The sequence below is a fragment of the Carcharhinus amblyrhynchos genome, chromosome 7 (genome assembly GCF_965287045.1).
Source record: "Carcharhinus amblyrhynchos chromosome 7, sCarAmb.v2.hapA, whole genome shotgun sequence".
NCBI lineage: Eukaryota > Metazoa > Chordata > Chondrichthyes > Carcharhiniformes > Carcharhinidae > Carcharhinus > Carcharhinus amblyrhynchos.
Window position 1 is genome coordinate 76060004 of NC_137330.1, and position 12567 is coordinate 76072570.

Below are 12567 nucleotides of genomic sequence, written 5' to 3' on the forward strand. Positions count from 1 at the left end.
TTATTGAAACATATAAGATGATTAGAGGTTTAGATAGGGTGGATAGTGATAGCCTTTTTCCTCGGATGGAGAAAGCTAGCACGAGGGGGCATGGCTTTAAATTAAGGGGGGGTAGCTACAGGACGGATGTCAGGGGTAGGTTCTTTACCCAGCGGGTGGTGAGGGATTGGAATGCCCTGCCTGCTGCAGTTGTAAATGCGTCTAGTTTGGGGGCGTTTAAGAGATCTCTGGATAGGTTTATGGACGAAAAGGGATTGGTATAGGCTAGTGGGTCATTGTTTTTGTAACTGGTCGGCGCAACATCGTGGGCCGAAGGGCCTGTTCTGCGCTGTAATGTTCTATGTTCTATATGGCCAAGATGCTGCTGCAGTGGTCTCTAGCAAGGATGGCAAGATGTGAGACAGCTTTGGGTTGTGATGGGGCTAAGCCAGTCATTCAGTGCCTGGCATGAAAGGGGATGAATTGGTTGCCTCCTTCTTAGTGGATTGCCATGTTCCAGGTGGCAAGGGTTATGTCCTCATGATGGAGATGTTATGCAGATACAGCACACAAAAATGTCTCTCACCTTGGAGAGTACTGGAGGATTCCATCATAGCAGTTTAGGCAGTTGTAGCATTGCTGAAGCACTCCAACATTAACTCTGTTCCATTTCAAATGGTACACTGCGATAAGCGTGTTGTCCCTGAGTGATGTTGGATTGTGCATCAAGTAACCACAGGTCAATGGATTGCTTTTGTCGTCCAGTATCCACCCTGTGGTCTCTTGGCGTGGCTCAAATAGTCAAATGCCGTTGGTGTAGGACAAAAGGCATCATGACTGCTACCTGGTTACTAAACAAGAACCTGCATGATGAACTGGTCCCATACATTTTGAAGAGTCATATGGGCTTGAAATACAACACTGTTTCTTGTTCCAAAGATGCTGCCAGTCCAGCTGGGATTTTCCAGCATTTTCTGTTTCTTCAGATTTCTAGCATCCACAGAATTTTGCTTTAATTTTAATTTTGTAAATCAAGCTGTCAATTCACTCATTGTATGCATTCACTCTCATTGTGTGCATTCAGTTATGACACAATGACACTGTTTTTACTTGCAATTTAAGTACAGGCTAACTTTTTACTTCCGACAAATTGTTCCCTTTCTGAATATGTTGTTTGATTTTTTTCCAAATTTTTATTTTTATTTCATGTTAATAGTTTGCTCTTTATGGTGACAATTGCACCATATGTTTTGTATTTACAATTATGATTTACTGTCTCATATTCAATTTAAGATGTTTTATATGAAAAGTAGAAAACATGGATCACAGATTGTGAAGACAACAAAAGATCATGCCATTTGGGAAGCATCAGGAAGATGTATATAATTAAAGCATATTGTTGTGAATATCAAATTTGTAATTCATATACTTTAGAATACAACTTTTAGCTTTAACATTTAAAGTTTCAGCTGTAGACAAATGGCCAGTACAAGAAGCCGAATAGTCCAGTTGTGAGGTAGTTAAAAAAAATTGGAGTCTTGCTTAGTTAACAGCTAATAGCAAGATTCCTCTGTGATTGGTTTCATACGTTTGGAAACTGACAAGCAACTTTGATATAAATTTAAACTGGGAGTTAATTACAGTTAAAAGTTAAATTACGAGGTCATGGGTAAAATTGCAAAAGCAATAAATAATACATGGTCTTTTACTTTAGCAGAAGTGCCAAAAGGCCTGTCCCTTTTCAATAAAATTATTAAATTATGCATGTAGAAATAGAACCAGGCTGTAAATAAGGGAGTTCCTTCTCAGGACCAGCAATTCTAGGAGTGAGACGTTGTAAAAATGAATTTGCATCAAAATCTTTTTTGTTTATAGCTTATAGAACCCAAGACTAGCGTGGAAGGTAAAACAATTTGGCTATACTTCTGCTTGACAATGTGCTACAGTGTCAAAAAAAAAGAGACGTGGAGGTGCAAGCTTCCTTTGTTTACTACATCTACGTATTTGCTGAAAGAAGCAGATAGTTCAGTTTGTGATGGGAACATAGCAAGGTTTGCTACTTGCTGCTAAAGTTGGAAACCTATTGTGGCAGAAAGGAACCAGCTTAAATGGTTAGCTTAGAAGAGCTAGACAGAAGCCATGGGAGTACATTGGGGGGGAAAAAAATTCCAAAGCCAGGATAAGAAGCTAAATGTTCCACAGTTGTGAGGCTCTTAAAGAAAATTGGAGGCTTGTTTAGCTAAAAACAAATGGAAAGATTTATATGTAAATTGGTATCTCAAGGAACAGCTGGAATACTAATGGAGATTTAAAGTAAATTCTGAAGGGCTGTGGCAGGCCTTTTAGAGTTGTTCCAAGGAGAAATGAATGAACTTTCAAAATTATGTAAGGTAAGGGAACTTTGAATCAACACATTCAGTCTGGTGCATTTTATCCTAAATTAAAATGGTAGATTTCTCTTGTGCATCATATGCAAACCTATTGTTCAAAATTCTGTCATTTTTTTCTCCTTCACAACAAATGTTCATAATTTGGTTTTTAAATACTGGACCACAAAAGTGGCTTTGCTAAGTTGTTGCCAGCATTTGAACTTGTGTGATCAGTGACGAATTGTGTATGGTCCAAGTACTCTGAACAACAATAAAATGACCAGCTCCAAGTTTTCATTGTTTTATTTAGGATGGGTTAAATTAGAAACTCTTTCAGCTTACAAAGAATTCTACAAGGTCCTCTGCAGTCTGGAGCAATGAGCATTTAAGTACCATATTTGTCAGCAGTTAGCAAGCTAGCTAGCCAGCCCAGTAGTTAGAACTGGTACCTGATATGACGATCTGAGGAACATCCAGTATGGTGCCAAATGAAGCAGTTTTACGGTGGCCTCGTTTTGGCTTTGGACGGGCTGCAAAATACACACACACAGGTACGCATGCAACAAATAGCTAAAAAGGGTACGAAGCGCATTACAATTAGAACAATGCAGTCTCTTCACAGAAACAAAAAAAAATTACATGGGACCAGTCATGCACATCACAAGGCACCATGCAGAAGCCAAGGTGTTAGGCTTTACCTAGACACATTGCTCAGGAAAAGCACAATTAAAAGCATAGAACAATCAACTTTGTACATTACAAAATATCTTATTGGGAAATCCTTTGAAAACATTCATACCTTAAATCTTAACACACACAGCCCACACAATAAAATTCAAATAGCATTGTTTTAAAAAGTGTGGTGCAGTGTATCATATAATTAATGATAATGTTAGAGCAAGGAACAAGAATGCTGAAACAAGTCCACATTATAAATATTCTCAGGGGAAAAAAACTTAGCAAGTTATCAAAACTTCATTTGACGACCTCAATGTCATTTTAGTTTTGGAGTCATGTCAGGTACTTCATGTAGCTGTGGTCATGTAATATATTTTCTTAAATTTATATCTGAAATTAGTAAACATAAAACTAACTAATGCATTCCTGACACATCGATGGTTAAAATACGGAACCACTTATGCAGAGGATCAACCAATCAAAAATGCCAAAAGAAGCCACACACACACACATTTACTTGGATTAATCAGTATTAGCTTGACAGCTGAACTGAAATAAAACAAAACAGCTCCTTTAAATGCCAAAAGTCAAGTGTGTTTTTGAAACAAATAATTAATCCACAATAATAATCTTTATCATGGTTACCATTATTAATATTATTGTTCCATGTTGCTCTGACCGTTTTGTTCTAGAGTTTTACCTGTAGTAGAATTCATAATTCTGGCCTCCAATTCAGGAAAATTGCTGAGGTCGGCACTCAATCTTTTTCCCTCTAGAGTTGCAGCAGCAGACTGTGTACGCCCTCCAGACAGGCTCTCCACGCTACTCCCTCGAGACAGTGGCAGATTTAATCGCGCAGAGTCACCCTAGATTATGTAACGTGCAGAATTGCAGTAAGTCTCTGAAAGCACGGATGCAATGCTATTTGCAAATTTCTCAGGTTTAGCAAATTGCTTTCATAGCGAGTTACCAATTTTCAAAACATACGGCACATATCCCACTGTACACCTGAGAGTTGCAAGCTAGATCCTGATAATTAGAAATTGTATTTCAGTTCACCATTCCCCCACCACTGAATCTTTCCTATTATGCTGCGTAATACATTGTGGTGTCTCCTTTTTTAATGTTTTTGCTCATCCATTGAGATTTCCCCTTCCTTGTTCATCCATCTGGATTTCCTCAGCTTTCACGAGACTGGTACAAAATTTATATGAACATTTTTGAAGAAATGTTCATACAAATTTTGAACATTGATTTCAACAGCTATTTGCAGCTTCATATTTTTACACACTGTAACAAGAAAATTGCAATAATATCTGACATTTTGTTTTAACTAGACATTATAAATAGAGTTTTTTTTTGAGGTTAGGAAATGCTCTTTTATCTCCAGTGCATTCACCAACTGTGGTTGACAATCTGATCCTATGTTGTTCTGAATCAGTCTATAAGAAAGATGAAAGAGTGGTCCGGGCATAATTCTTCACAGGTTTTCCCATCTCTGAAATCTTGTCACAGCAGTGCAGCCAAGATCAGTAATGGCATACAGAAAACTAAACATGCACTGCATCTTGCAAAATTAGCAACAGTTACTTCTAGTACTAGTTGTTCCTACTTCTCTCTATTCCTACGTCCTAGTTATTTTGCATTAGTTCATGGGAATTGTGATTGCCTCCACATTAATTGGTCTTTGAGCACTTCTGGAACAAAGACAGTATCAAAATTTTGCCTATCATTGGTCCACAGCAATTGTTTATTGGGCCATGGTAACCAGATAACTATTTTGAACTTCACAAAATACTAAGGTCCGTACTGATTTATTTATAGGCATGGTTCTGCTGCTGCAAAGCGTAAAGCCTACTCTAGAGTTGAAATTGTGATTTTTCTGAACATTGGTTTCAGGTTTGAAAAGATCCACCTGTGGTTGCTGCCTAAATTTAACTTTTATTTAAAGATAGCTTTTAAAAAGATAGTTCTCCCCCTTTCCCACAGTTATGCAGACTTCCATTCACTTCTGCCCAAATTCCACATTATTTATTCTTTCATATTTCATTTTACTTAAGCAGGTTGACTCTCAATCACTCTCGGGCAAATAGGAATGGGTAATAAATGCTTGACCAGTCAGCGACGCCAATGTCCCACAAATAAAAAGCCTTTTTAACATTGTTACTCGGCCATTGATTCCCACAGATCAGTAAAATTATTTTATTCAATAAGTAGTAGTCACACAGTGACGCCTTCTGTCCTCAGATGTTGTCGGATCTACTGAGTTCTTCCAGCATTTTCTGCTTTCATATTACTTCATTTAATATACTTTCCTTTACCATCTTTCTCTTGTTTTATTTCTTTCTAAATGCTATTATGTGCACACAAACATCTCAATCAGGATGTCCACGTTGCACTCCCGGTCACAAAATACATCTCCCTAGCAGATAATCATGAAAACAAATTTGAATCTTCTGAAAGAAGGCAAGAATGCCAAATCAAGGCAACAACTTATCTTTCACAAAAAAATAATAATTTTCACAGCAACAGATGATTGGAATACAGCAATACAAATGAGAAAAGCTATTTTAATCATTGACACTCGCCACTCTCATAACATTAAATTTGCGATTAAGGTAGCCCACTGTTTTGCTTGCAGATTATTACAAACATTTATTTTCATTCTATTCTATGATAAAGTAATGATGGTTGTTGCGATACCCAGACTATGCCTACTGGTCCAACTTTCTCAATGAAATGATTTTAATAATCTCGGTTCATCTTATCCACACTATGAAACATACAGGAAAAGACCTGCCAGTTCATCATGCCTGTCCCACATGTTCATGCATAGCATATACAAATCATCAACTCCATCCTGCTCCCTGTTCCAATCACACAAACTTCTGGACCACAGAACAATCAAAACTTAGTCAATTAAGCAATAACAAACAAACTGAAAAATTTCTCTACAGCTCCAAAGGAAATCGAGCAAATTCCAGGATAACATGGTAACTGAAATCATTAACTTTTACATTAAGTCAGCTGATTACCGAGATTGCCTCTACTCTATGGTGGCATAGTGGTTAGCACTGCTGCCTCTCAGCGTCAGAGATCTGGGTTCAATTCTGGCCTCAGGTGATTGTATGTTCTTCCAGTGTCTGCGTGGGTTTCCTCCAGTGCTCTGGTTTCCATCCGCATGCCAAAGATGTGCATGTTAAGTTGATTGGCCGTGCTAAGTTGCCCTAATGTCTTCCTTCTGTACTATAGGGATTCTATGAAAATTATCTAATTCCTTTTTGAGCATCTGCAGTAAAGCTACACGCGCCGCAAATATTGGCATACTATTTATTATCTTGTCTACTTCAATGTCACCACACTAATCTTAGACTGTAAATCTTAAGCTTCTTTAATCCTTCTTCATAGCTCATGCCCAGTGCACTTAAAAGTGGGTTTATTGCATGTTCTGTATCCTTTCTAATATGTAACCTTTGTTGTGATCTTGTGAGCAAAAAATATAGTATTCCAGGTGTGCTCTGACTTGTGCCCTCATGTCTTCTTATAATTATCTTAGCCAAGTGCATCCTTGCACTGCACATTTTTAAAAAAATGCTTAGTTGTATAGTTTGGTTTTTTTTTTGTATGCAACACACCTTGATAACTGTAATATGTGACACTGAGGGCTAAATATGAATTGCCAAAATTATTCCTAAATGTTTCATTTCACCACATTGTATAGATCCACACAACACTGAACAAACTTTTAAATAGCATTAGAGATAAAAATATTAACTTGATAATTTATTGCTTTGCCAACCACCCAGTGTTGAGATCATATAGCAATCATATAGTTACCCTTCACAAATATTACCACTGCATATAGATTATAAAATAGATAGCCCTTGGTAACATGTTGATACTAAAATCTTGCAGTTGTGATTTGGGTTTGATTTCAGAGCTTCATGATAAAATTGATGCTTCTCTGCTAACAAAAAGGTTCCATATGAAATAAACCTGTAGTCTCAATCCAGTCAAAGAGGAGACATTTATAATTCAACAAATTTGCAGAGAAAGCACAAGGATAGCTGTGCACGAGATCGAGCTTGTTGGAGCACAGTAGAGAGAGCTTGGATGATGGTATACCTGTGACTGCTTGATACTAATAGTGAGGAAGGAAAGTGCAGAAATGTTTCTAATCCACAAGGCTAACAAACATCCCTCAAGTGAAGAGTACAATGTGCCCCACTCAGAACTTATATGATGTGAGAATGTGAATACTGTAGCAAAAGAGGAATAAAACCTAAACCTTCACACTGAAGCATACATTAAGCTTAAACAGCAGAATAGAACTATATTTAAGATTTTTTTAAAAATATGGAGACTTTTCATTTTAGACAAAATAAAGGCTTGAACAGAGTAATTTACTCACCGCCTGCTTAGGCTGGAGTTTAAGCTGCTGGGCCAGCTTTGATTCCAAACGTTTAATTGTGTCATTGGTAGCATTTGCATGCAAGTCACTAGGTTCTGCATTAGCATCACTTTTGTTACTGGTATTTGTAGAGGTAATTTCCAGGAAAGATCCTAGAAAACAGACAGTACAACTTGTGATTTAAGAAAAACTCTTCTTGCAACCATAGAACAATTCAGAGTGACAGACATCAATAAAACCACTGGTAAGACCAGAAGCTCCGACTGACACAGAACTAGAAAATCACTCCTCATAATGTGGAGCTTGTTAAATATGGTCAGATTTTATTAGCTAATTGCATATGCATCTTAGTTAAAAACATGTCAATCCAATTTTCTACATCACGTGATGGGTAAATGCACTACATGGAACATAGTGAATAAGGTATAATCAATTAGATATTTTCTCCAGTTGGGATCTGTTGGGGAATAGTGAAGATTTAGTGATATGGGGCAAGATGGTGAATCAGGATTCATATTGTTGATTGGTATCAAGTGACCTTACTGAGAAGTTCAACTGTGGAGGTCAGAAAACCATAATGTTGGTCTTAGTAGAATCAGCCTCTATTAAATGTCAGCACATTAAAAAGCAGCTCATCACCATCTTCTCAAGGGCAATTAGTGATGGGATGCTGGGTTAGCCAGTGGCATCCACATCCCATAAGCCAATACTGTTTTTCTTATGCATGACGTCTGACCATTTGGGTGGGGTGGGGGAAGGTTGCCACTGTCTAGAAATCAAGGATACTTTCAGTCCACTCAGACAAGGAAATACTTTTTAAAACTGCACTTAAAAATTTCAGCAGAAGAATCAGGGAGTTGTTCAAAGATTGTTTTGAACACAATTAAATAGGTTCAAGCTCCTTGTCTTTATGAAAATTCAACGTTAAAAAAAGTTTGCTTGACACACCAAACACCTTGGCCAGGATTCTCCGGTCGTGCTGTGATGAATGGAGATCTGGCTGAGTGCCAAATTCTCTGTTCTGGCTGGCAGCAGTGGCGAGGAGTATGGCGTTGAAGAATTCCGACCCTTGAAACACATCTAAGCATTTGCAACGAGTTTAATTGTGGAACTTGTGATCTCATTTATAAGCTTTCATCTTTATGCTATATTGGTCCTTCAATGGGCTAAATAGGAGAGGGAAATGGTAACGTCATCTTTTCCATTTCAAGCAGATTAAAACACAATCAATAAACTATAAATGGCATGACAAAAGATCTTGAATGGAAACCAGAAAAATAATCTAGACTTGATTATCTCAACACACTCTTGGCTGGCCTCCCACCTTCTACCTGCCGTAAACCTGATATTGTCCAAAACACCTCTCGTCCCATCCTAACTCAAGCCAAGTCCAGTTCACACTTCACTCCTCTATTTCCTGATTAATCATAGAATCACAGAATCCCTACAGTGCAGAAGGAGGCTATTTGGCCCATTGAGCCTGTACTGACCATAAGCTCATGCAGCCTCCATCCCCATAATGCCTAATTACTCTTGGTAATTTCCCTGACACTAAGGGGCAATTCAGCATGGCCAATCAGCCTAACACTTTTGGATTGTGGGAGGAAACTGGAGCACCCCAACAAAACCCACACAGACATGGGGAAAACATGTAAACTCCACACCAACAGCCACCTGGGGCTTAAATTGAGCCTGGGTCCCTGGGTGCTATGAGGCAGCAGTGCTAACCACTTTGCCACCGTGCTGTTAGGCAACATCTTGATTTAAAAAAAAACTCATCCTTATTTCAAATTCCTCCATTACTTCAGCTCTAACTCTCCCTAATTTCCCTCCAGCTCCACAACCTTCCAAAACTCTTTCATGTCTCTAATTCTGAGCCCGTGAAGATCTTGGATGATCAGCTGCTTGAGCTCCAAGGCATGGAATTCCTTCCCCAAAATCTCTTCGACTTTCCTCCAAGATGCTCCTTAAAACCTATGACTAAGTTATTAGGCATCTGGCCTAATTTCCCCTTATGCAACTCAGTACCAAATATTGTTTTAATAATGTTCTTGTGAAGTATCTTTGAATGTTTTATTACTTTAAAAATACAACAGAAATACAATTGTTGCTATCATTGTTACAAACATTTAATCTTTTGGAAAGCCTACTTGCCCATATTTACTTTTTAATCTTCATTAATAATCTGGATGTCAACAAGAGGAAAAAAAAACTTGTAGTAAACATCAAAATCAATGAACAGGGATCAAATCATTTACAAGCAGGTGAATGTAAGACAGCCACCAGCACTCAAATGCTGCGCTATCCTCCATGAGACTGCTGATATCCAGCAAGGCCTCAACCGCTGCTTCTTGTATAGCATCGCTTGATTTTATGAATGAAGTGTGACCAAAATATTACCAATACACCTGTACTTTGGGTATTAAATCTGCTCAATGATCAAATACTATGGTTCTGTTTAGCAGATTGCAGAGGAAGTCTATGGGAAGGATTTTCTGGCCCTGCCAGCAAATTTCCTGCCCAAAGTCAACTGACTTTAGACTGCTCTCCAAATTTTCCAGTCCCGTCCACACCAATTTCCATCATAGACGGGAGTGGAAAATCTCAGCCTACAACTTGCTCTGTGACCCAGTACACTTGTGTTAGGAATGTGGGAGTTGTAAATCCCCTTGAGGTTCCAATTCAGAAATTCTACAATAATGAGTTTTCAAGCATTATTTAATACAGTCCACAGAACATTCTGATCAAGAATATTGCTGTTGGGACCACCAAATTTTTATCCAGCAGTTCAACACTATTTGCTGACCAGAATTGCAATATGATATATAGAATTTCTACATCGCAGGAGGCTGCCATTCAGCCCATCAGATCTGCACTAATTCTGCAAAAGAGCATCTTACCTAAGCCCACCCCCACCTATTCCTCTAACTCCACACATTTACCCCACTAATCCCCCTAACCGACACATCTTTGGACACTAAGGGCCCAATTTTACCATTCCTTTGCGCCCATTTTCAGGCCGGAAAATGTGGTGAAGTTGGGTGAGGCGAGTAGCGAATCCGTGCCCGACTCTGCACTGGTTCCCTTTTTACCAAGGTTTGAAAATGGCTGTGATCAGCACCAAGCCTGAAACAGGTGCAATGGCCATTTGCATGCATTGACTTAATAGGCTTCATGCCCAAGTTTACCAGTACTTCTCCCTTTACCACTGCATTCACCTATCCAGAATTGGTGCAAAACAGACATGCTCCATGTCTCCAAAACAGACATGCTCATGCTCCATGATCTAGATAGGCTGGGCGAATGGGCCAGGAACTGGCAAATGCAATTTAATGTTGGCAAATGTGAGGTTGTCCACTTTGGTAGGAATAATGGTAGGAAGGTCCATTACTTACGTGGTGAAAAACTGCAGCGTGCAACGGTGCAGAGGGACCTTGGGGTCCTTGTGCATGAGTCGCAAAAACCCAGCCTGCAGGTGCAGCAGGTGGTCAGGAAGGCAAATGGGATGCTGGCCTTCATAGCAAGGGGGATTGAATATAAAAATAGGGAGGTCTTGCTGCAGCTGTATAGGGCACTGGTGAGGCTGCAGCTGGAGTACTGTGTGCAGTTTTTGGTCACCGCACTTACGCAAGGATATTTTGGCCTTGGAGGGAGTGCAGAGGAGGTTTACTAGGCTGATACCGGAGTTGAGAGGGTTGAGCTACGAGGAGAGGCTGAATAAACTAGCTTGTACTCGTTAGAGTTTAGAAGAATGAGGGGGGATCTCATTGAGACATATATGATGATGAAGGGGATGGATAGGATAGAGGTGGAGAGGCTCTTCCCACTCAGAAAGGGCAGTAGGACTAGAGGGCACAGCCTCAAGATAAAGGGGGGGGGGGCGGTTTAGAACAGAGTTGAGGAGGAACTTCTTCACTCAAAGGGTGGTGAATCTCTGGAATTCTCTGCCCGTTGAAGTGGTGGAGGGTGCCTCGCTAAATATTTTTAAGATGCGGGTTGATAGGTTTTTGATAAGAGAGGGGATTAAGGGTTATGGGGAGAGGGCGGGGATGTGGAACTGAGACACGACAGATCAGCCATGATCTTATTGAATGGCAGGGCAGGCTCGAGGGGCTAGATGGCCTACTCCTGCTCCTATTTCTTATGTTCCATATAAGACCGATTCAGGCACTCCAGTTAGTGAAGATGTAGGTGCCTAGTGTCCAATGAATCTCTGCTTGAGATCAGTGGGGAAGTGGGGGGAGGGGGGGGGGGGTGATGTTGTTGCAGGGTTTCAGGCGCATTAAGCCCCACCACAGGCTTTTGCGGTGCTATTCGGACTCGCTGGTATTTTTGCGAGCAGAGTGCGTATGGGGACACCTCAGAACTGATCTAAAAGTCGGATCTGAAACACTACCAGTTTCAAGTCCACTCCACTTAGAATCAAATGGTAAAACAGGCCCTAAGGGCCAATTTAGCACAGCCAATCCACGAAACTTGCACATCTTTGTTCTGCGGGAGGAAACAGGAGGACCTGGAGGAAACCCATGCAGACATGGGGAGAACGTGCAGATTCCTCACAGGTAGTCACCCAAGGCTGGAATTGAACCTGGGTGCCTGGTGCTGTGAGGCGGCAGCACAGTACCGTCGCATAGAAGATGGTTTTCACTCTGGCTGCTCTTCTTGATCTATTTATTACGCAACCACCAGAATCATATTCGTACAAGATCTGTTAAATTATGTCTTGTAAAATATTTTAGTGGAGGTATACTCAATATTTGTGCAATATTCTCACACGTTTTCTTTAGCTGGTACTACTGCTCTTAAATTAGATCAGGTCAAATTAAATTAGGTCAGGTACAGGCTTCTGAATTCCACTGTTAAATGGAAGGAATCTGACCTTGTTGGATTAAGTGTTTAAAAGGAGAACCAACTGCATCAGCTCATGAGACCCATGAAAATACCACCAAGTCTTTAAATATCAAGTCCTCTGCATGAGGGAATAGTTGATAGTAGTGTGTTTCCATTGCATATAACACTTCTTCATATAGAATTCTCAATTCTTGCTTTTTAATCTGCTTTGCCACTTAATATGCAAACATTCCATCAAAATATTGGACATCTGACAGTCTTCATGGTGAAAACTGTTCT

General features: G+C 39.7%; 1 protein-coding gene across 2 annotated transcripts in view; it reads right to left on the reverse strand.

Moving 5' to 3' along the window:
• Positions 1 to 12567, reverse strand: part of map3k7 (mitogen-activated protein kinase kinase kinase 7) — a 109558-nt gene that overhangs the window by 38808 nt on the left and 58183 nt on the right. Inside the window, exons 10-12 of one of the 2 annotated variants that reach the window (XM_080192634.1) lie at positions 7438 to 7589; positions 3727 to 3892; positions 2798 to 2878 (exon numbers count right to left, since the gene is read on the reverse strand). In XM_080192634.1, coding sequence (XP_080048760.1) covers positions 2798 to 2878; positions 3727 to 3892; positions 7438 to 7589 — 399 coding nt within the window. The remainder of the gene's footprint in view (positions 1 to 2797; positions 2879 to 3726; positions 3893 to 7437; positions 7590 to 12567) is intronic. The other variant, XM_080192635.1, reaches the window with a different exon arrangement.